The sequence below is a fragment of the Petaurus breviceps genome, unplaced genomic scaffold (genome assembly GCF_028583685.1).
Source record: "Petaurus breviceps papuanus isolate PSGF00001 unplaced genomic scaffold, PetGlider_PUasm1.0 189, whole genome shotgun sequence".
Taxonomy (NCBI): Eukaryota; Metazoa; Chordata; class Mammalia; order Diprotodontia; family Petauridae; genus Petaurus; species Petaurus breviceps.
In genome coordinates, this window is record NW_027185809.1 from 40,338,788 (window position 1) to 40,364,742 (window position 25,955).

General features: G+C 35.9%; 1 protein-coding gene and 1 non-coding gene across 11 annotated transcripts in view; both read right to left on the reverse strand.

The window, feature by feature from the left end:
* CEP128 (centrosomal protein 128) overlaps window positions 1–25,955 on the reverse strand; it is a 576,359-nt gene that overhangs the window by 26,375 nt on the left and 524,029 nt on the right. For 8 of the 10 annotated variants that reach the window (XM_069092343.1, XM_069092342.1, XM_069092346.1 and 5 more), the window contains 2 exons: window positions 19,121–19,198; window positions 14,527–14,640 (listed from right to left, as the gene is read on the reverse strand). In XM_069092343.1, the coding sequence (XP_068948444.1) occupies window positions 14,527–14,640; window positions 19,121–19,198 (192 nt within the window). The remainder of the gene's footprint in view (window positions 1–14,526; window positions 14,641–19,120; window positions 19,199–25,955) is intronic. The other 2 variants (XM_069092344.1, XM_069092348.1) reach the window with 1 other exon arrangement.
* LOC138164511 (U6 spliceosomal RNA) lies at window positions 21,774–21,879 on the reverse strand. The gene has a single exon (XR_011169093.1). It is a non-coding gene; the product is annotated as a U6 spliceosomal RNA (small nuclear RNA).

A 25,955-nucleotide genomic window follows, 5' to 3' on the forward strand; every position in this document is an offset into this window, starting at 1 on the left:
AGTGAGTTAGAGGAAGAAATAGATAGCAAAACTATACTAGTGGGGGACCTCAATCTCCCCCTCTTTCCACTTGATAAATCTAACCTCAAAATAAACAAGAAAGAAGTTAAGGAGGTAAATAGAATCTTAGAGAAGATAGATATGGTAGACCTCTGCAGAAAACTGAATGGGGATAGAAAGGAATATACCTTCTTCTCAGTGGTACATGGCACATATGCAAAAATTGACCATGTACTAGGGCATAGAAACCTCACAATTCAGTGCAGAAAGGCAGAAATATTAAATGCATCCTTCTTAGATCATGATGCAATAAAAATCACATGCAATAAAGGACCATGGAAGGATAGACTAAAGAACAATTGGAAACTAAATAACGTAATCCTAAAGAATGAGAGGGTCAAACAAGAAATCATAGAAACAATCAGTAACTTCATTCAAGAGAATGATAATAATGGGATAACATACCAAAACTTGCGGGATGCAGCAAAAGCAGTTCTTAGGGGAAGTTTTATATCCCTGAATTCATACATAAATAAAATAGAGAAAATGGAGGTCAATAAACTGGGCATGCAACTGAAAAAGCAAGAAAAAGAACAAATGGAAAATCCCCAATTAAATATTAAATTAGAAATAATGAAAACCAAAGGAGAGATTAATAAAACTGAATTTAAGAAAACTATTGAACTAATCAATAAAATTAAGAGCTGGTTTTATGAAAAAAAAAAACAATAAATTTGATAGATCTTTAGCCAATATGATAAAAAAAGAAAGAAGAAAACCAAATTATGAGTATCAAAAATGAAAAAAATGAATCTACCTACAATGAAGAGGAAATTAAAACAATAATTAGGAATTATTTTGCCCAATTGTATGCACATAAATTTGACAATCTTAGTGAAATGAATGAATATTTACAAAAATATAACTTGCCCAGATTAACTGAAGAGGAAGTAAATTACTTAAATAACCCCATCTCTTAAAAAGAAATTGAACAAGCCATCAACAAACTCCCTAGGAAAAAAATCTCCAGGGCCAGATGGATTTACTAGCAAATTCTATCAAACACTCAAAGAAAAACTGATTCCAATACTCTACGAACAATTTAGGAGAATCAGTGAAGGAGTCCTACCAAACTCTTTTTATGACACAAATATGGTATTGATACCTAACTCAGGAAGAGGCAAAACAGTGAAAGAAAAATATAGACCAATTCCCTCATGAATATAGATGCAAAAATTTTAAATAAAATATTAGCAAAAAGACAATAGCAACTTACCACAAGAATAATACCCTTTGATCAGGTAGGATTTATTCCAGGAATGCGAGGATGGTTCAATATTAGGAAAACCATAAGTATAATTGATCATATCAACAATAAAACTAGCAGAAACCACATGATTATCTCAATAGATGCAGACAAGGCTTTTGACAAAATACAACATCCATTCCTATTAAAAACACTAGAAAGTATAAGAATAAATGGAGTCTTCCTTAAAATAATAGGTAGCATCTATTTAAAGCCATCAACAAGTATTATATGTAATGGGGATAAACTAGAAGCATTTCCAATAAGATCAGGGGTGAAACAAGGATGTCCACTGTCACCCCACTTATTCAATCTGGTATGAGAAATGTTAGCAGTAGCAATTAGAAAAGAAAAAGAAATTGAAGCAATCAAATTAGGCAAAGAAGAGACTAAGCTATTACTCTCTGCAGATGATATGATGATACACTTAAAAAATCCTAGAGAATCAAGCAAAAAACTACTTGAGACAATAAACAAATTTGGCAAAGTTGCAGGATATAGTATAAACCCACATAAATCCTCAGCATTCCTATATATTTCTAACAAAATCCAACAGCAAGAGATGGAAATAGAAATCCCATTTAAAGTTACTATAGACATTATAAAATATTTGGGAATCTACCTGCCAAAACAAATCCAGGACCTAGATGAACACAACTACAAAACACTTTTCACACAAATAAAGTCAGATCTAAGTAACTGGTAAAACATCAATTGTACATGGCTGGGTTGAGCTAATATAATAAAAATGACAATTTTACCTAAATTAAATTATATATTTAGTGCCATACCAATCAATTTACCAAAAAATTATTTTATAAAACTAGAAAAAATAGTAACAAAATTCATTTGGAAGAACAAAAGGTCCAGAATATCAGGGAATTAATGAAAAGAAATGCCAGAGAAGGTGGCCTAGCCATACCAGATTTTAATCTTTATCAATGACTATAGTAATCTCCTGTTTGATAAACCCAAAGACCCCAGTTTTGGGGATAAGAAGTCACTATTTGACAATAACTGCTGGGAAAACTGGAATATAGTATGGCAGAAACTCGGCATAGACCATTATCTAACACCATATACCAAAATCAAGTCTAAATGGATGCATGATCTAGGTATAAAGGCTGATATTGTAAGCAATCTGGGAAAGCAAGGAATAGTGTACCTGTCAGATTTATGGAGGAGGGAGGACTTTATGACCAAACAAGAGTTAGAGAGCAGTATAAAATGCAAAACGGATAATTTTAATTACATGAAATTGAAAAGCTTCCGTACAAAGCCAATGTAACCAAGATAAAAGAGAGAAGTGGGAAACTGGGAAAGAATTTTTACACCCAGTGTCTCTGATAAAGGCCTCATTTCTAAAATATATAGAGAATTGAGTCAAATCTATAAAAATGCAAGCCATTCTCCAATTGATAAATGGTCAAAGGATATGAACAGGCAGTTTTCAGAGGAAGAAACTAAAGATATCTATAAGCATATGAAAAAATGCTCTAAATCACTACTGATTAGAGTAATGTAAATCAAAACAACTCTGAGGTACCACATCTCACCAGCCAGATTGGATAAGATGACAAAACAGGAAAATGACAAATGCTGGAGGGGATGTGGAAAAATTGGAACACTACTGCATTGTTGATGGAGTTGTGAACTGATTCAACCATTCTGCAGAGCAATCTGGAACTATGTCCAAAGGGCTATAAATAATTTCATACACTTTGACCCAGTTATACCACTTCTAGGGTTGTATCCCAAAGAGATCATGGAAGTGGGAGGAAGACCCATATGTACAAAAATATTTGTAGCAGCTCTTTTTGTGGTGGCAAAGAATTGGAAATTATGGGGATGCCTGTTAATTGGGGAATGGCTAAATAAGTTGTGGTATATGAATATAATGGAATATTATTGTGCTATAAGAAACGAGGAGCAGACAGGCTTCATATTTACCTGGAGAGATTTATACGAACTGATGCTGAGTAAGAAGAGCAGAACCAGGAGAAATCTGTACACAATTACAGACACAACGTATGTGTGATGACCAACCTTGATAGACTGGATTCTTCTCAGCAATGCAAGGTTGTAAGACAACTCCAAAAGACTCATGATGGAAAAAGATGGCTACATTCAGAGAGACAGAGAACTAGAATGAACTAGAGAGAACAGAGTTTGAATGCAGACTGAAGCAAACTACCTGTTCTCTTTCTTTTTCTTGTTTGGTTTTGTTTCCTCTTTCCCATTGTTCATTCCATTAGTTACATTAATGTCTAATGTGAAAGTATTTGCAGATCCTGTATTTGACTGCATGCCGCCATGGGGCGGGAGAGGAGAGAGAGTGGGAGAAAATTTGAAACTAAAGGGAATGTGGAACTGAATCTTGTAAACTAAAAGTAAACAGACAAATTAATTTTACTTTATAAAAAGAACACTGTAGCTAGGGGAAGAACATAAAGAAAAGTAATAATGAATATGAATATTTTGGAATTGTCTTTGATCCTTGTATTTGCCGAGAGGAATTAAGTCTATCAAAGTTGGTCATTTCACAATATTGCTTTTACTGTATACAATGTCCTGGTTCTGCTTACTTCACCCAGCATCAGTTCATGTAAGTCTTTCCAGGTTTTTCTGAAGTCCACCTAATCAACATTTCTTATGGAACAACAGTATTCCATTACATTCCTATAACTCAGCTTCTTAAGTCATTTCCCAATTGATGGTCATCCCCTCAATTTCCAATTCTTGGTCAACACAAAAAAGAACTGCTATAAAAGTTTTTGTACATGTGTGTCCTTTCCCCATTTTTATGATCTCTTTGGGATACAGACCTAAAAGAGGTATTTATGTCAGGGCATATAAAGAATGAATTGGAGTGGGGAGAGAATGGAGACAGGAAGACCATGCTATTATAATATCTCAAGCTAAAAGCAGTATGTATGATTGTAATAGGAACAGAAAAGAGGTAGCAATTCAAGAGGTTTTACAAATATAAAACTTGGCAGCTGTTTGGATTAGGAAGGGAGTAGAGGTGACAAAAAGGCACTAAAGCTAAGTTGGAGAATTCCATCCTGGGTGACTGGGATAATGGTAGTGCCATGAACAGAACCAGAAAGTTAGGGGAGGGGAGCGATTCTGGAAAGCTGATTCGTTGCATTTTGGACATCATGAGCTTGTCTGTGGGACATCTAGCAGAGGTGTCAGAACTGATGATATTGATCTGAGAGTCATCTGAACAGATGTAATGATAACTGAAGATGCAATCGCCAAGGGAGGGAGTTTAGTTGGAAAAAAGTGGGGAGGGTTGGGGAAAATGTCTATACTTTAGGAAAAGAAAGAGGAGACAGACACTAAAAGTGATAAAGAAGGAGTCATAGAGAGAGAAGGAAAGAACATTATAAACGTGTAGTAAGAAAAGAGAAGAGGAAATACCAAATGCTACAGAAAGGTCACAGAGGAAAACTGAGAAAAAGTCATTTCATTTGACAACTAGGAAGGCATTGGTTATATCTGAGAAAATACTTTCTATATAGTGTATGGATAAGAACAATGAAGTTGAGAAGTGAATGCAGGTAGAGAAAAGGAAGAAAATGATACTTTAAGAAGTTTTTATAATGGAAGAGAAGAATGATAGGAGACTGTGACCTGAAATGGTACCTGGGAAAGTATTTTTGTTTTATTTTGAAGGAGGTAGAGACTCAAGCATGTTTGTAGGAGGATAGGAATGGGTCAATGGTAGAGCAAATGGTGAAGCAAGAAAGGGTGTGATCAATGGAACAATGTTCTGGAGGAGGGGAAATGGGGTAGGGTCAGAGGTTTATAGAAAGGATAGCTTTGGCAGGAAGGAGTGCCACCTTTTAGCTGAGGCAACAGGAATGAGACAATAGGTAAAGAATTACAATGATTTTAAGGTATGGAGAAGGAAGTTCACATTCACACTTGTATTTTCTCAGGTAAAAAGAAGTAAAGTCATTTAGTGAAATTAAGGGAATATGATGAGGTTGGGGTTTGATAAGAGTGGAAGTTATGGAACAAGCTATAAAAGATTAAGATAAAAGTGTAAGAGATGAACAAAGTGTTAGGGAAGACCTGTGGAAGGAGGGTTTACTTCTGCCTGAACAGATAAGATAAGGTTTGATTCTTAGAGTAGTATCTGAGATGGTCTTCTAGGATGGGTATAATGAAAAGGAAGTTACTGGGTGAGGAAGGATATATTCTAGGTATAAAGGATGTCTCCTTTCCTTATAGAACAGGAAAGAAATAACTTTTTTTGTGGTTTTATTTAGAATACCATCCATTAAAAATAAGTAATATTTTTGTGCAGATATGAACTAGAAAAGGCAGGTTGGAAAGGTGCTGCCTTATAGCTTGTGAAGCAGATGAGGACTCTTCTATTACTGGAATTTCAATATTTGATTCTACTTGAAACAGCTATGATAACAAAGGAGAGATATGTGGGGCAAAAACTGAATTAGTCTTGACTGAAGAGAAGCTATGAAATGCTTCTGTTGTCTACAGAGAGAAAGAGAAAATATTCTGTTAGATTTAGCTTTTTATTTCACTTCATAATATCGACATTCAGATAAGGCTTGCCTAGTAAGCTAGTCAACCCGGTACAATATTGCATTATGCTCTCAGTCATTGTGGTCCTTGGTCCCAATTCAGAATCTAAACAGGTTTCTAGAAATCTGATCATTTTTTGCTATGGTGATTACCATGAGAGTAAACAGCAGGAGGCTGGCTGTAACTCATGAACTAAGAGAGACTTGAACACTCACTTCCTGCTCACCCTTCACTATACAAGCAGTCTGGTTGGATCAAATGTTTCACTGGCTTCTTACAACACCAAAAACATAACAAGTTGGTTGCCAAAATTGCTCAGTTATTCTAACAGCTACTGTTTTATCAATAGAAAAATAGTGATTGTTTTTCAACCATAATGTTAGTAGGAATCTGAAATTATATGGAATTAAGTTTATAACAGATCTCTGCAATCAAAAGGTCTCAGAGTTAGAAAGGTCCTGTAGTGACTCTCTTATCCTATTTTATTTTAAGGTAGGATCAAATTATTCAGAATATTTCCTTCATATTGAACCAAGATTTGCCTCTGCATCTCCCACATTTCAGATCTGGTTCTGGCCTGTGGGCCAAGCAACAGAAGTATGATTCTTTTTCCAGCACTTTAGATACTTGAAGACAATACTCTCTCCATCCTTAAAAACTTTTCTTTTCCAGAAGCTATCATCTTGGCTGCCTCCTCTCAACATGGTCCAGCCCACCAACATTCCTTTTAACATGCAGTTCCCTAACACTAAACACAATATTCAAGTTTAAACATAAGTCTCAACAAGGCCATGGTAGAATTAAAATCTCTTTCCTTCTGGATATTATGCTTATATCAGTGAAAACTATGAACTAATTAGATTTTTTTGGCTACTACATGATATCTTATGTTTATGCACCATTTTAAGATATGTAATGTTGGCTTGCATTCAGTGGCAGCACCAGCTATGGGTCTTAGAGGCCATGTAAATGTGGCAGCAACAGCTTCAGGAGCTCTCAGTCCCCTTAAGGCGTCAGACAATTGCTCAGAAAGAGATTACAGGGGACTCTGTAGACACTGGGGGCAGCTGGTGCTGATTGTTCATATGCTGTTCTAGGTCGAAGTTTCAGGATAGACAGAGACCTTGTGGTTGGTCACAAGGGAGCAAGGGTCCTGGTCACAGTTCCAGGTTGGAGAGGAGTACTGGCACTGGCAGCTGCAGGGGAACAGGGGTCCTTCCTGGGTAAAGACCAGAGTGAGGTACAGGAGAGAAGCACCAAACACTTTTAGACTTCCAGAACGAGCTCTGAAAACAGTAGCATGAAGAAGTCTGAAGTTTGGCACAGTGTCTCACCAGCCTCAGATGAGCAGTGTCCAACATGAGTGTAAAGTTCGGACTCAAGATTGGAAAAAATGAGTAAACAACAATAACAACAATAAAAGTAGAACTTGTCCATGAAATGCTACTATGGTGGTAAAGAAGACCAAGACACGAGGTCAGAAGAAGACAACAATGTGAAAACAGCTACAAACAAAGCCTCAAAAAAAAAAATTTAAACACAAGTCCAATAAGAATTCCCAGATGACTTAAAGAAAATGTTAAGAATAGTAGAGGAAAAATTGGGAAAAGATGAGTGCTGCGAGAAAAATTATGATAAGAGAATGAACAGTTTGGCAAACAAGGAACAAAAAAAAATCTGAAGAAAATAATAACACCTTAGAAAACAAAACTAGCCTAATGTAAATGACAAACAAAAATTCACTGAAGAAAAACATCCTTTAAAAATTAGAATTGGGTATCTGGAAGCTAATAACTCCATGGAACATCAAGAAACAATAAAAACAAAGTCAAAAGAGTGAGAAAAAATAGGAAAAATATGAAATATCTCATCAGAAAAACAAATTACCTGGAAAATAGATCAAGAAGAGATCATTTAAAATATATTGGACTAACTGAAAGCCATGATCAAAAAAAGAACTTAGACATCACATTTCAAGAAATTATCTGGGAAACTGCCCTGTTATCTTAGGTCTAAAGGATAAAATAGAAATTGAAAGGATTTGCTTATCACCTCCTGAAAGAGATCCCAAAATGAAAAACCCCAGGAATAATCTAGCCAAATTCTATAGCTCCCAGGTCAAGGAGAAAATATTGCAAGCAGTCAAAAAGACACCATTTAAATATTGTGGAGTAGCAGTTAGGATCACACAAGATTTAGCAGTTTCTACATTACAGGAGCAGAGTGCTTGGAATACGATATTCTAGAAGGTAAAGAAACTAGGATTACAACCAACAATAACCTACTCAGCAAAACACTATAATCCTTCAGGAGAAATAGTGTATGTTTAATGAAATAGAGGATTTTCATGCATTCCTGATGAAAAGATCAGAGCTGAATAGAAAATTAGACATTCATACATGGGAAAATGATACATGTAACTCCTAAGAACTTTATCATTAGGTAAGTTAGAAATCTACATAGACAGAGGTCATGGATGTGAGGACATGGATTATTATATTGGTTTAATCTAAGAGAAATGAAGGGAGGAGAAAGAGGGATGCACTAGGAGAAGGGGAAAGGGAAAGGAAGAACGAAGAAAATTATCTCACAAAAAAAGGGGTGTGCAAGTTTTTACATGGAGAGGAAAATGGTTTGTGTGTGGGGGAGGTGGATAATACTTGAATCTTACTCTCATCTAAATTGATTCAAAGAGTAAAAAATTTATATACATAATCAGTTGGGTATAGAGATCTAACTTACCCAACAGGGAAGTAGGAGGGGAAGGACGTATGAAAAAGGGTGGGAGGGTAATAAAAGGGACAGTGAATTAAGTGAGGCAGTGGTAAAAAGTAAAACAGACTTTAGAGGAGAGACAAGACAAAAAGAGAGAGAGAGAGATAAACAGAGAAACTAGGTTTGGGGGAAATAAATGGTTAGTGATCATAACTGTGAATATAAATGTGATGAATTCACCCATCAAACAGAAGTGGTTTATAAGTGTGTGGTATAGCGCAATGGATCAGAAACCTAATATACCTCAACTGAAGTAAAAAAGGCAGGGGTAGCAATCACGATCTCAGATAAAGCAAAAGCAAAAACAGACTTAATTTAAAGAGATATTTGGGGAAACCACATTTTGACAAAAGGTACAATAGACAATGAAGTAATATAAAAACATTTACAGTAAATTTCTCAGATAAAAATCTTATTTCTTAAATATGTTGGGAACTGAGTCAAATTTACAAAAATAAGAGCCATTCCCCAGATGATAAAGTCAAAGGATATGAACAGGCAGCTTTCAGAAGAAGAAATCAAAGTTATCTACAGTCATAAGAAAAATGCTCTAAGTCACTACTGACTAGAGAAAGGTAAATTAAAGCAACTCTGAAATACCTTGGTGGAGTTGTAAGCTAGTTCAACCATTCTGGAGAACAATTTAGAACTATGCCTAAAGGACTATAAAACTGTGTATACTCTTTGACCCAGCAGTACCACTACTAGGTTTGTATCCCAAATCAAAGAAAAAGGCAAAATATCCATATGTACAAAAATATTTATAGTTCTTTTTGTGGTAGCAAAGAATTGGAATGTGGGGAGATGCCCACTAACTGGATAGTGACTAAAAAACTTATCATATATAACTGTGATAGAACATTATTGTGCTATCAGAAATAATTAGCAGGATGGTTTCAGAAAAACCTTGGAAGACTTATATGAACTAACAGAAAGAGAAGTGAGTAGAACCGAGAGATCACTGACATAGTAAAAGCAAGATTATAATGTTGGATCGACTGAAAGACAGACTCTGATCAACACAATAATCCAAGATAACCTAGAAGGAAACATGATGAAAATTGCTATCCACCTCGAGAGTGCAAAGTTAAGTATAATTTTCTCACTTTATTTTTCTTGCTTTTTTGGTGACATAGAGGTTTAAGACATTATAGTTTATCATGATGAAATACATATTATTAGAATTAGTCTACTGTCCACTGAGGGACCCTTTTTAGATCCCAGTTTTGTCAACAAGTGGATCAGCTATACATTCCAGCTTTTTGTAAACTGTCATTTTAATAAGCATAATACTTAATACCTTCATCTCTGTAACTGACAAAAAGTTCAACAGAACAAGGTCAAGGAAAAAGCTTTAGAGCAACCTTCTCCACTCAGTTGACATAGATCCACTAACTACCACTATTTGAGTCTGGCAATAACATCTAAACCACAGTTTTCCATTTTGTCTAAGAGAACAGTTAGAGACTTTTTCAAAGGCCTAATAGCTAAAATACTTTTGTAGTATGTGAATGTCATTCTCCTGTTCTACCAGTCTGGTAATGCTTAAAAAAAAAAAGTCCTAATTGTACTTTCTCTTCCAAAGTAATGACTTTCATCTTCTAAGATAAAATAGTATAATAACAATATAAGATTACAAATAAAGTATAATAATACAACAGTGAAACAGACCAAGAACAGCACAGTCTGGCATGACTATTTTGTTCTTGGCATAATTTTTTTTTTAATCTATCTTGTCCAAATTTTATTCCTGAGAGACTCCTATTTCCTCTTGAATAGTTTTCCCCTTTTAGAGTCCCCTAGTCATGTGTTTTCCTGAAGTCTAGGGTATATATCTGGCTATGCCCAGTGTATTCTCTTTCTTAACACTGCCTTGACTTAAAGTCATGAATGACAGAAGTGCGAGGGACCTCAGAGATCAAACACTCTGATCTCATTTTGCGGGTTGAAAAAAAAAATTAAAGCCCAGAGAGAATTATTTGCCCAAGATCACGTAGTTTTATTTTAAATGACAGATAGAACTAAACATATTACTGGAATCTTATTCTACTGTTCCTTCCATCATACTTGTTTTCCCCATACCAACTAGGCCTATTTTGTTGACCATACTAAGGTCAATGAAAGCCATTAAATGTCATCAATTATGATCTACAATGGCAGTTCTGTCTTTTTTTTTTAATAAGAGATGAAGCTTGGCAAATAAATATAGAATTTAGCAAATGTTTTACTTTCAGTAGGCTCAAACTTCTAGTAGAGTGAAGGTTCCCCTCCCCATCTTACTTATAAACCAAATTTGTAACATTATTAGGAAAATATCACTTCTATCTTACATCTGGCCAGGTGAATTGTAGTTCATTCCTACAGCACTACCATTTTTATTCCTCTCTCCTTTAATACATTCTATTCTGCTTCTGCTCTCAAGTTTTTAGGTGTTCATACAGGTGCATATTTTCCTAACATGTAGTACTATCCTCTTGCATTGGGTCTCTATTATATGAGAAAATGACCTTCTTCTCATTGCCATATTCATCATAAGTCATATTCCAACCCTCTTGTCCTACAGTTTTGAGTTGGTTTTATTATTTTATTAAACTGCATACTCTGTTCGGTGTCATTTAGACTCTGAGGTATTAAGAATTGTTCCTAATCTTTTTTCCTATCATTTGTTTTTGTGAATTACTGGAGGTATTCCCCTTAATTCTTCTTCTGCTTATGTCATGTTTTTTTGTTCTCCAAAGCACTTACTTTTACAGTTTTAATTTTTTTCCCTCTTCCCATATTTTAACTCAAACACTGCTGTTTCCTGTCACTCAGTCCTTGTGAGATGTACTTCCTAATCCTTGTGAAATGTACTCTGTTCCTTGCTAAGAGTCTATCTATGATTTTTACCTTAAGACATGGTCCAAAAAAAAAAGGTTTTGTTGTTCTTCAACATCATTTTTGCAGCCAGCTGATCCCTTTACATTATCTTTTCTCTTTCAATTCCATAACTTTCAAATATGGGATGTCCCAAAAATCTTAGTGCAATTTAACTCCCCCTTCCCCCCGCCCCTGCAAATTAGATTAAAGATCTTAGAATTAATAGCTTAAAGAATAAGAAGAAAACACTACCTGTGCCTTATAGGATCACAGGATTTAGAGCTGGATGGGGCCTTACAAATAATTCAGTCCAGCCACTTTATTTGGCAAATGAGGAAACAGACCAAGACAGGGAAATTCATTTGCCCAAGGTCACAGAGCTACCAAGCAGAAGAGCAAATATTTGAACCCTGATCCTTTAACTGCAAATGCTATGCTCTTTCCACTTCTCATCCCTTTGGTTTCTCATGTAGAACTTCAAAAAACACCAAGAAAAATAAAATAAAAATTATGGAGGCTAACCTCTGAACTAGCGGGATTCCCACTAGTGTTGTCTTCATTTTAAAACAAAACAAAATACTTTATTTAGAATCTAACATATGGTATTGAAAAAAGAAATAGCGGGCTTATGGTTCCTTGATTGCACAGGTCATCTGGTAGCATTAAGAGTATTAGGTGAAATGATCCCTTATGAACTAATTTTGTAAAACCAGAGTCTCCAGTTGTTCTAACATCTGTGGTCTTTTCAGTCACCCATTTCTCAGATGCCATACCCCAGCATAATGTGGAGAACTAGGTACATCTTGAAATAATATCTTTTGTGAACGAATTTGACAAAGAGGTAACTTTTTTGTTTTACCTTCCAGAAGTAGATCCATTAAACCTTTGCTATGATTTAGCTTCTTGGCAATGGTAATGATTATCCTTAGATAATTTTCCTTAGATTATATGATACTTATTAGACCTTACCCAAGACAGCAAAATGTGTCATCTACATTAGGGGCCTCCTTTTCAAACTGGCTTCTTTTTTGCCTGTCCTTTTAATCAATCTGGATTTAAAAACACATGGGTTTGGGCTGATTCGGTGATTACAAACAGTAACACGGAAATATAATGATGTTCCTCTCCTGCTGTGACAAAACTGACATGAGGGATTGATGTCAGTCTTATAGCTCACTAGATGCCTAATAGATTTCTAAGAGTGTGGTGATAAATAAAGTATGTTCTATTTATTAATTATTGACATTGTTCAAAAATGAAAAATCATCTAAGTATTATTAGTGTGGGAAAATGCAACTCTAATGTCTTCTTTTTGTTTTCTTCCTATATTCAGACCTGTTCAAATCTCCTTGTAGGATTATCAAACATTTTTCATTTTGCTGAATGTCATTCTCTCTTATAAACCATCATCCGTGAACCTAATTTAAAAATGGAACTTAGTCAAGATTACTCTACTTGCTGAACATGTTCAACATTCATAACTTTGCCATATGTTGTTATGGAAATTGCATTGATTTATAGCAACCTGGGTGTCACCAGATAGCACCGAGTCATCTGAGCTCAAAAATAATTCCTGGAAAATAATTTGTTTTTAAATGTTTCATTTACATCAAGACCTCCAACGACCTAAGATGTTATGTGGTGTATCTGTGTGTCTTTGAAGAAACCAGATTTTCCCAGATTAAAGACGGAGTCTTAGATACTATGGGGATTTCCAAACAAAGTAAGATAGGTGGGAAGCTGGGGAAGATTTCCATTGCCTGAGCAGTACAGATATTGCAGGGAAGAGAACTAATTTTAAATGGTGAAATAATGTAAGCCTTAGATAATTGGGGCCTGAGGTAAATGTTGAGGATGTATTGGAAGACTATTGTGCAGACTTCCATAATATCAACTAAAGCAGGCTTTGTCAGGGATAAGGCCAAGCGATACCATTCTGGGAGAAATGAAGATAAAAGGACATAAGATCACAGGTTCCCCTTTTAATAACTATATGAATCATTTATAGTAATTCATTTTAGGTTTCAATTGGGGTTTAGGAGGAATAGTGTGTTTTTCTTAGAAATGCTTGGGACATTTTTTTGGACATGAAAGTTGTAATTAGACTTAAAATAATAAATTTGAGTTCAGTTTGAAAGCAGAAGAAGAGAAAATTTCTAGTACTGTAATAACTCTGTTAAGACTATAATGAATGAGTCTGTATATATTTTAAATATACATATGGACATGGTGGCTTGTAATATAAAAGACTGAGCAGTTCTAAGATGACTTAGGGTCTGTCTACACACATATATGTGCTAAGGTAAAATGACTCATGACATGTTCAGAAAATCATAGACTTAGAACTAAAAGGGACCCTTGGAGCCTTTGAGTCCAACCTGTGGAAACTGAGGCAAATAGAGGTTAAGTGTTTGGCTCAGAGTCACACAGTAAATGTCTGGAGCAGGATTTGAACCATGGCCTTCTTAACTCCAAGTACAACACCCAGTCTATTGCACCATGCTAAAGTGTCACCCACATTCCAGAACATATTTTGTAAGTTAGGATAAAGGTATCTGTAGACAAAGACTCTAAAGTTTCCCAGTTTTTGAGTCAATGCAAAGGAACAATAACAATGGTATTTGAGACAGAATCTATGCCCTGAGAGGGAGCAGAATGAATGATACCAGGACTCTGATTTACTAAAAAATGAGGTACAGGAACTTGTATGAGTAGGATAAATAGGGAGATGCTTTTGAGGGTGGGGGGCAGGAAGAAGTGGTGCTAATACTATTTACTTAACTAAGGGGTCAGATTTTCCCTAGTCCCATGAACTCCTAGCAACTTCCTAGATAAAATCAACCGTCACCCAGCAATAAGCCAATGCCCAAATGATGGCATAAGCTTGTTTCAGTCTCCAACCACAATTCCATAAGCTCTTTCCCCAACCCTACTTCACCATTTCCCATCAAATCTTTTTTTTTTTTTTTGATACACCATGGGGAACTTTTCCTACTCAAAAAATTAGAAAGGAAAATAAAGGCCATTACTTTCAACTTTTTGATTCTTTGGCTACAGTCATCTAGTTGATGCTGAAGAGAATCCACAAGTTCTTTGTATTTAGCATGTCTCCCTTCAATCACATCCCTTGGACAACAGGAATCCTGGAAATACAGCAAAAGGTCGGAACTGTTTTGGATGATAATAACTAGCTCATGGAAGAAAAATAAGAAGCTGAAAACACTACAAAAAAGTACATTTATATAATAGAAAATATTAATCATGAGCATTTGCACCTGGAAGAAGAATCTTATTCTGCTAAGAAAAAAAGGAAGAATGAAATTATCCCTTGGATGCCACCATGGAAAAGAAAACAGGAGTTACTCACCTTGTACCTATCTTCATCTTCCAAATGTAAAAACAAAATTTGTCCAGTCTTAAATCTAGTAATGATTTATCCAAAGGTGATTAACAATACTAAAGTACTTGGTCTATGTTTTTGCCATTTTTTAAAAATAATATTCTGGCATTATGATGATTATATTTGTGAGATTTAAAACAACAACAATAACAAAAGATCCAGAACTATGATCTCATTGATGTAGGCAACTCCCAATGTTCAAACTCCCTGTAACAATGCTCTGGATTTTATGGTCTTAGGGCTTGGTGAGTCACTGCAAGGTTAAGTGATTTGCCCAGATTACACAGCTAGTATGTGTCCAATGACAGATTTAATACTAAGTCTTCCTGACTCCAAAGCAGGACTCTCTACCCATTCTGTCCTCTTGACATTCAATGAGAAAAAAAAACAAAACAAAATTCTTTTGTGCTACATCTGTGATGTCATTGGGAGAGGCAACATCCATTGAGGAAATTTCCTTTTAACAAGGTAGATAGGCACTGGCCCTGCAACTTACAGCCTTAGAGTTGCCTGTTGAAATATCAGAACCTGCTACAATTTTTCTGGCTTATTTTTTCAATCTCATCAGGCTGTTGTGAGGATCAAATTAGATAACATTACTCAAGGTGTTTTCTAAAAGTAAGGCATCATATCATTGTAAACTATCATCCATGGATACAATGAAAATGGGGTGATACTGTTAACGGAGTGACTTCCAAAAAGCAACAATTTCTGCCTACATTTCTTTGAACAGACCATAGGAAAAAACTCCATTAAAGTTCTGAGGGTTAGAAATTTTAACTCAAATAAAAAGAAGACAAATGATTCTCGAAGCTAGAAAGAACAATTACTGATATAATGAACAAAGTTTTCCACATTGGATTGCAAAACCATCTAATTTTTTTTCTTTACTTATAAATCAAATTTAATGACCTTTCAGAACACTAAGTCTGACTCATTTTCAGATGAATCAAATCCAATATTTAAAGTTTAGGAGAATAGAGCATTTTTAAAAAATAGTAGTAGGCTTTAATTAAAATAATAGTAGTGGAAAAGATCTCTAGGTTAACTGTCTCAATATTTTCATTTAAAATGGGGAAACTGAGAATAGGGGGAAGGGAAGTGACTTGCCCAAAGTAACAAAACTATACGATGGCAGAACTGAGATTATAGCCCATGGGTTAACTGGCTTCTTGACCTTTTTTCTTTCCATTACACTACAATTCGGGTCTCCTTATTCCAAATTTAGTATGCTCTTTCCATACCTGTTTTTCTGTCTCTGATCATATAGGTACAGATTATATTTTAAGCCCCTTAGAATTGGCTCAGAAATATGACATATTTCAATATATCATTTCACTGAGCACCAAACAGTTATTATAAGATACATATGTGCCTATGTGCACACAAATTTCTTTTAGCCTGTTTGGGGCAGGATGGGGGGTTGTGGTAGGGGAGAGGTAGCACATATCTGTTCTTGTTGAAATATGGTGGCTTCAACCTTCATTGCCACTTCACTCTGAAAGAGGCAGTTTAGGTGTCTAATCCCAACTCTATATTAAGTGCAAGGCCATGTTGTGCAAAGAGCATGAAACAGAGTTTCAGTCCCAGCTTCATCTGTAAAATGAGGACAATAATTCTTACACTGCCTGCCATATTGGGTTGTTGTAAGGATCCAATGTTATAAAATACATAAAGACCTTTGTAACTATAAAGTACTACATACATGAAAGGCATTAAAAGTACAATAATAATTACTGTAATAGCCTTGATAGCTATACATATTTCACTAGTCAGCTATAGCCACAAGGTACCAAAAGAACAAATTTGCCTTCATGATACCAAACAACCAGGGGAAAGTTTTTTTTTTCCTTTTTCAATAAGATTAAACTATCTGTGCATTGTATAGACATAACTTTCAGAATATATCATTTTAATGTACTTTAGAACCCTCTAGCTCAAAGCTGGAGCAGCTATGTAGTGCAGTGGATAAAGTGCTGGGCCTACAGTCAGGAAGACTCAGGAGCTCAAAGCTGGCCTCAGATACTTACTAGCTGTGTGACCCCGGGCAAATCACTTAACCCTGTTTGCCTCAGTTTCCTCATCTATAAAACGAGCTGGAGAAGGAAATGACAAACCACTCCAGTGTCTTTGATAAGAATAAGAAAATCCCAAATGGGGTCACAAAGAGTTGGACATGGCTGAAAAACAGCTGAACAACAATAAAAGCTCAAAGCTTCTAACTCTATGGGTCGAAATTAGAAAATGAGAATCCTAACCCTAAATAACATGTTCTATAGTATTACAGACTTGAGCAATGACTGCATGTGAACATTTGTCTACAAATGAATAAAACATCAAGGTAGAGAGTCTACTTCCCATAAGCAATACATAGTAACAATTTTTGGCAACAGTAAAAGAATGTTGCTTTTGTTTACATTCTTTATTTATTTTAAATTTTTGGAGGGGGGAAGGTAGGGCAGTTGAGGTTAAGTCACTTGCCCAAGGTCACAGGGCTAGTAAGTGTTAAATGTCTGAGGTCAGATTTGAACTCAGGTCCTCCTGATTCTAGTGTCAGTGCTCTATTCACTGTGCTACCTAGCCACCCCCTATTTACATTCCTTTTTTTTTTTTTTGCTTTTTTTTTTGAAGGGGGAAATGCGGGGCAATTGGGGTTAACTGACTTGCCCAAGGTCACATAGCTAGTAAGTATTAAGTGTCTGAAGCCGGAATTGAACTCAGGTCCTCCTGACATCAGGGCCAGTGCTCTATTAACTAAGCCACCTAAGCCATGCCCCCCCCTTGTTTACATTCTTAAATTAGGTTTAGTGCAGACTGTTAGAGAAGAATAAGTTGATGAAATTGTTGTTCAAACTCATTTAAACAGTTATGAGATTATATATACATATCTAAAGAAAGTATCTAATTAACATTCAAGTCAAGTGTTATGTGTCTCCCACACCTTGTCTTGCTGGTTTTCCTTGTGTCTCAAAACCATTTTCTAATAGTTGAGGAGGGAAAAAAAGGGGGAAATATATTTCTAACAAGCTACCTGTCACTGCCTGTGGGCCTGGTAGGAGTCAGGCTGAAAATAAATCTTTACGATTAAGAGTTCTACAATCACTTTACAAGGATTTTTATATTTAAGATATATAATCAGAACAGGAGAAACACAAGAAACTGATTTAAATCTATGACTTAATATTTTTTTTAACACCCAAGATCTCATTCAAAGGTGATTAGTTCCTGAAATACTAAAAGGCTTGATCTTAAGGTGGGTTCACTATAGCATAATCTTTGAAGACAATATTATATTGGGATTCTGATAATTTTACAAGAGAGGGTTCAGGTTTATTTCCTTTCTATTATCTCCTCAAATACTTACTCAGAGTTCAAGAGTCCTTAAACAATGTCATTCTGTTTTGATGGGTTTTGCTTCCAACAGCAAAAGATGTCAAAGAAAACATTGTCCTTCATTGTGAATCTCAGCAACACCCATTGTCAAATAATCACAAAATAGCTATCATTACTAACTACATATGTGGACATAAGACATTAAAAAGAAACTGTATAAACTAGGGACTTAAGGATGATTGACAAGATTATCCTCTTTATATCACTCTTCTTTAATTATCTTTTAACCAATTTTAATAGGTAAATATACACAAAAAATCAACTTCACAATTAAAAGCTTTGTGGTCTGAGTCTTATCAATAAATGGCATGGGACATATGAAATTCTAGGTCCTAAGTGCATCTCATTTCACACAGCATACTACAGGGAAACCCTAGACATCAGATAACTAAAACAAAGACTAGCTTGCCTATCTGTAATTAAAAATGTCAACTTGGAAATTACCATCAATATTAAAAAATTTACCTGTTTTAATAATAACTTCTAACCAATTCATGCTATCTGGGCTCAGAAAATTCTCAGTGGACCTGACCCTGAAAGCTAAATCAGCTATTATGGTAAAATACATATTTTTCTAGGGCTATTTTATTAAAATCCATAATCCCTAATCAATGACTCATGAATGTCTTAAAAAAAATTTTAGTAAGAAGCATAGTTAAAGTATGACTATTGTAGGCTAAATTTCATTATCTCTATCCCCAAGGTCTCTTGGCTCCTCCCTTCCCCCTCATCCTTCTATCCCTCCCCAAATCTGTTCTGCACATCAGGAAGATGTCAAGTATTTTTATCTGGGTGAAAAGACTGAAAGAGACAAGCCAAAACTTTCTTACTCCAAAGTCTTTGAAATCTTCTAGGAGGCTCAGTTTTTCTGGAACAGACTCCAGATGGTCCAAGGCCACTCGGGTACTCTGAAAAATAAAACATAAGGAAACCAAACATAAAAATTTGATCAATGCTTTTCAAGTGCCAAGTAGCAATATCAGCTGTACCATTGTCAATAAGTAATGTATCCTGTTATACTAAGAGAGGTAGATAAGAAATGCATGAGAAATAACTATTATCTACATATAATATGTATAGTAATTCTTTATATTAGAAGAAATAACTTCCTTTCCCTCAGTTTCCAAAATGAATTAACATGACGGTCATTGATAGAGATTCTCTTTCAGCTTGTATGCCATAACAAATTCTACAGAGAATTTCATATGAAATATTAATTTACAAACCTGTAATCATGGGTAACCAACATGAATAAACCAAAAGTTATCACTGAGAAAGAGATGAGATGGCAGTTACTTATTTCCACAGCTCATTACAGGTTCTTTAAGTACCAAATGTTGCCATTAGAAAGAGGTCAAGTGTTTTCATCAATTCTTTGTGCTAAGATAGTAGTGCTATGATAAGAACTCAAAAACAAAATCAGAAAAAGAAAGTTCTCCAAAATTAAATACTGAGGATTTAGGTAACTGACAAAATCAATGATAGTATATGAAGTCTTCCATTTTCCATAGCATTAGGGGTTTACATCTTGCAAATTTCCAAATGACTTGGAAAAGAATTATCTGAAAGTCATTTCGAAGTTAATATAAAGTAATGACTAAGAGATGTTTTAAAAATGTTCAATAAATAAATATTCAACAAATAAAAAAGTCATCATCTTGAAATTATAAGCTCCCTGCGGGGGTGGGGTAAATGAAAATTAAGACAGGTAAGTGAGAATCTAACCTGTAACAAGATATTTATGTTAGATTAGACGTGAAACAGCTAGTTGGTATAGTGGAGAGTGTATTGGAATTGGAGTGAAGAAGCCCAGAGCTCAAATACTGCCTGAAGACACTTCAGGGTGAGTGACTGGGCAAACCACTTATCCTCTCTCAGTCTCAGTTTCTTGAGCTCTAAAATCAAGATAATAACAGCACCTAACTTCCAGGGTTGTGAGGATCAAGTGTGATAATATATGTAAGGTACTTTGTAAACTTTAACTATATTACATGTCAGTTACTATTATTAGCCATTATGTTATAGCTGATTCACAAATAATCAGATTGGCTCCTACCCAAGGACCCCTTCCTAAAGTCTGAATACAAGTATTTTTTTGGAGGATCAATCTTTTGTTTACTCTAATTAACTCAAATGTGAGAGAACTTGACACATGATTACTATTAATGCTATTCCACCTATTTAGAAAAGCACTGATTGATTTCTGGATTTTCACAGTCTCTATTTATTGGGCAGATTCCTGAATGTGCACTGTCATATAACATACAGAAAGATGAGTAAGGCTAAACTGTTGTGAATTCAACAGAAATACCATATATGCTATATTTAGATGATTCATAGAAACGCGGGTTTTCTCAAGTATTATATTTACATGTGAAAGATGCAAATATAGATGAAACTGAAAATAGAATGAAGCAGTTAACAATATATTGCTCATAAATGGAGAAGGCCTAAATCTTGAAAACATTGAAATCCCTTTCCTCGTCCAGTTACTCTTTCTCCCCAACAGAAAATGACTCTGAAATCTCTGTAAGTATTCTTGAGTACATCAAGGATACCTTTTACTTAGAGTAGGGGTAAAATTACCCTGGCCCTTTCTCTACTATAAATAATTGTGCATGTTAAACAAGCATTTTTTCTATAAAATTTTCTTCTTTTTTTTTTTTTAAGCAATCGAGGTTAAGTAACTTGCTCCAGGTTACACGGCCAGTTATTTCTGGTTGTGGTGCTGAGTATCTGAGCCCAGATTTGATCCCCAGGTCATCCTGACACTGGAGCCAGTGCTCTTACTCGCTGAGCCACCTGGCTGCCCCTAAGAAATTGGAGTTAAGTAACTTGCTCAAGGTTACACCGCCAGGTGTTTCTGGGTGGGTGCTAAGTGTCTGAGCCCAGGATTCGATCTCCAGGTCATCCTGACACTGGAGCCGGTGCTCTTACTCACTGTGCTACCTGGCTGCCCCTCTATAACATTTTCAATTCATTGGATGACAGGATATAAAAGTTTATATAGCCACTGTTTCCATATGCTGGAGGGTGTGTGTGTGTGTGTGTGTGTGTGTGTGTGTGTGTGTGTGTGTGTGTGTGTGTGTGTGATATTTTGTTTGGGGCCTGTATGTTCAAATAATTGCATTTATTAGTGAAGCTTAAAAACCTCCCCAGTCCCTTCTTTATTAAATCTATTTATTCTTCTCTGTCTCTACAACTGACTTTCAGACTTACTATTTGCTTTAGTTACATTTGCCTAATCTTATCCATGCTTCCCTGACCCTTACATATTCTTCAATCCAGTGACTGTCTTGGAGACAGTCTTGAACTGTCTCCTGGCTGTCTTGAACAAGACATACCATTTCCTAACTCCATACTCTTCCTCCCTCCCTTCCTTCTTTCCTTCCTCCCTTTCTCCTTTCCTTCCTTCCTCCCTTCCCTTCATTCTTTCCTCCCTCCCTTCCTCCTTCCCTCCATTCTTTCCTCCCTCCCTTCCTTCCTTTTATGGAAGGTATCATGAATATGTGTATCATTCTTGCACAAGGGCCATCTTACAATCTCCTCTGGATCATTCCCATTTTAGTATATGCACTGCTGAAGTTACAGGACTGGGCATTTTTACTGGCTGTCCCTCATGCCTGGCATGCTCTCCCTCCTCATCTCTGTCTCCTGGTTTCCAACAAGTCTAAGCTAAACGTCCACCTTCGATAGGAAGCCTTTCCCAAGCCATCTTAATTCCAGCGCCCTGCCTCTATGGACTATGTCCAGTGTATTCTGCATATAGTTCACACATACGTCAATTCTGCATGGTGTCTCCCTCATTAGACTTTGAGCTCACTGAGAACAAGTAATACCTTTTGCTTTTCTTTATATTAATAGGCTTAGACAGTTGTTACATGTTTTTGACTGACTGATGATTTCAAGTACTGTTTCTAAATGTTTCTGCATTTTCAAAACTAGTACAAATGCATGTTTAGTCATCCCTCTATTTTAATCAATCTACCCACTGCAGGTGTGGGGAACCGGCAGGCTCAAGGCCACATGTGGCCCTCTAGGCCCTCAAGTACAGCCCTTTGATTGAATCCAAACCTCACAGAATAAATCCCCTTAATAAAAGGATTTGTTCTATAAAACTCAGACACAGCCAAAAGGTCACACCGAAGGACCTAGAAGGCCACATGTGGCTTCAAGGCTACAGGTTGCCCACCCTTGGTTTACAGAGCATCCCACCAGAGATATTCTCTCCCTTCCAACACCTCCCCTCCTCATATATTTCAGTCTCAGAGTTTACCATTAGGTAATAATCTCTTGGAGCAAATTTGTTTTTCATGGTATTTTTAGGGTGTTCACACAACTTTGGTGTATAATCTGAGAGCACACTCTAATTTTTTAATTAGAGTTTGGCATGGGATTTTAGGCTTAGTTTAGGACTGTATGTTTAAGTATCTATCCCTTTTTTTTTTGGAGGGGGGAAGGCAAGACAATTGGGGTTAAGTGGCTTGCCCAAGGTCACACAGCTAGTGTCAAGTGTCTGAGGCCAAATTTGAACTCAGGTCCTTCTGACTCCAGGGCCTGTGCTCTATTCACTGCGATACTAGCTGCCCCCCATGCCTTTCTTTAAGGAGCTTCCCTTTGAGTGAGGGCCACAGGACAAACAGACATAAAAAAGGTATATGAGCACTTAAAATAAATTCTTAACTTAGTTTGAGAAACATGTATACATAAATGCCAGGGCATCTAAGTAAACGGCAAAGTAGCAAGCATGAGCAAGGAGAACAGGACAGCCTAGATTTATCAGCAGTTACAATGAAAAGTTGTTCCAAGGGATTCCAGTCTCAGAACTCACCATTAGGGATATCTCTTGGAACAAATTTGTTTTTCAATATGGTATTTTTAGGGTGCTAGGACAGACACATTTAAGTCCTAACCTTTAATTTTAATTAGAGTTTGGCATGGGGTCTTGGGCTTACTTTAAGTCTCAATCAAACCTCACGCAAGTCTCAGGTTTACCTTTTCCCTAAAGCCAAGAGTGCTCCAGAAAAAAATATCCATTGGGAACTGAGTAAAGTCTGAAATTGGTGACTTGTTGAAATTCACAGGTGCTATGATGATTTGTATACATTAGCTCCCCTGGCAAGCTTCCTAAGGCAGATCCAGAGAATACCATAAAACTAGACATGGGTGTATTTTTATAGACTTTTCTGCTTGTAGTTATTTAAAGATTCTCTTGGAAATAACAAAAAACAACTAAGAAATTCATTTCAAGGAAATCCTAAGAAAAGGCAAGTAAGTTGTCTTTAAAAAAAATCTAGGAATAGACTAACTCAGTGATCTATAAGTATGCTTAATGGTTTATTTAAATAGTTCCCTTTCACATAATATTACAAGACAGTTTCTCATTAAAAGTGAAAATAAAGAAAAGGAGTGGACAAATGGGTTTATGCACCATAACATTTGCTTAATATAACTACTCAGATGTTCTAAAGGGTAAAGTTCCTGGATTAGAAGAGGAAACAAAAATATCCAATTCTGAACCTTCTGGGTATAAAACAGGAGACAAGACTCCAAATTTAGTGCTCTAAAAAAATATAGTGATGAAGTCCACACTGTTACATATTTGGTAGAGAAAATGGCTTTAAAATAAGGGTTTTTATATGCTCAGGGTGGAGGACTTTATAGACTAGAACATTAAACAGAATTCTTATATTACTCATGCTTTCAGGGAGGCATTGGTCCAGGTGACCTCTGGGAGCCCTTTCAATTCGTAAATTCTTTGAAAAATAATTTCTTTCCATGTTAACTTTTGATATGGAGTCAACATGAATCCCAGGGGAAAATACATAGCTGGGAACTGGTGTATAACAATTCATGGAGACCTATATACAAAAAAATCCCATTAATCTGTGTCCATGGAGGCATAGTCAAATATCTAACTCCAGTTAAGTAGTCCAGGTACTGAAAAACCCATATGGTGATGACATTTCTGGAAGTGCATCTCTTACTTGAGCTCTCTGGGGATATTAAAGCCCTTGTGTTATAGAGAAAAGAATTTCATTATACCATTAAGAAGGTAGTTAGGTTGTGTATTGGATAGAGGGCTGGGCCTGGAGTCAGGAAGAGTCATCTTCCTGAGTTCAGATCTGACCTCAGACACTAACTAGATGTGTGACCCTGGGTAAGTCACTTAACCCTGTTGCCTCAGTTCCTCATTTGTAAAATAAGATGGAGAAGGAAATGGTAAACCACTCTAGTATTTTGCCAAAACAAAAACAAACAAACAAACAACCCAAGTGGGGTCATGTAGAGGTGGACATGACTGAAAAATGACTGAATAACAAACACCATTAAGTATAAGGGACCTGCTACCAGGCCTCTTGAAAGAAAAAAAAATTTCTATATATCAAAGGAAATTAAATTTAAAAATCAGAATACACATTTCAGATCTTTTTCTCCCTCTTTTTTCCTCTTCATATCTTATATATTTCCCTTTTCTTCATCAAATATAGACTTATTTTATAACTTAACACAATTTTAATTGTACCCTTCCTATAGCTTAACCCTTCACTAAGCTCTCGATCAAAGGTTTTTTTTCATATTCATCCCTGCCAAGGAGAGCCCACATTCTAAAATTATTGCTATTCATGCTCAGGAAGCATTCTCAAATGATGATGATAATGATCAATGACATTTGTATTATACTCTAAGGTTTGAAAAGCATTTGATATGCATTCTGTTATTCGATTCTCACAATGACCCTGTATGCAGTAACACATACATCATATTCCAAAAGCCTTAGGGAAGTTTTAAGCTATTAAAGTTAATTATTCTCATTATTTTACAAATGATCATTTCTACTTTATGGATGAGGAGACTGAAGCGTGGAGAGGTTAAGAGACTTGTCCAGGGTCACACAGCTATTGAATTTCTAAAGGAGTCAAACCAATGTCTTGCTCACTCCAAGCTCAGCACTATACCTAATAACCCATGCTACCATTACCCCAGCAGCGAAGACCATTCATGGTGATAGTGTTCACTCTTTTTACTAGAGTAAAAAGTTAGATAAGTATAATAGCTGAAAAAAAAATAACAACTTCAAAAAAGTTTGCTCTTTCACCATTCATTTACTTCATGTAAATTTATTCTTGGTAAGGAAGACAGTTTGACATATTGTACCATTTCCACCGGGCCTTAAATTCCTACAGGAATACATAATAACTCATTGCGTATCTCTGAGTAGTCAGACAGTGGTTAGCTCTAAGGTTGAACAGCTCTAGCCTAATTTGGTTAGTGTATCTTAGCTTTACATTAAAACCTGAGAAGGATTTGGTGTTTTTACTTTATTTTTAAAAGCAAACACAAGATCCAGGAGGTAGGCATATCTGTCAGCAATGGCAGAAAAGCAGCTGCCAGACACATTATTTTAAAGTTGTCAACATGAACCAAACTGCTACATAGCCCAGCAATTTCAGAGGGGACATAACATGATTTTTCCCTTAAACTTTTCTTGTGCCCAGATTGTAGCAAAGTGAATAAATATAACATGGCAATGTAAAAAGCAGCAGTTTGGAATTAGGGGGAAGTCTACTGGAAATCTTGGCTTTTTTTGCCTTTTGTATAGAAAGTCAAAATGATCACTGTGATTATGGGTGTTTTTGAAAAATACATTTCTCTTTGCCAATG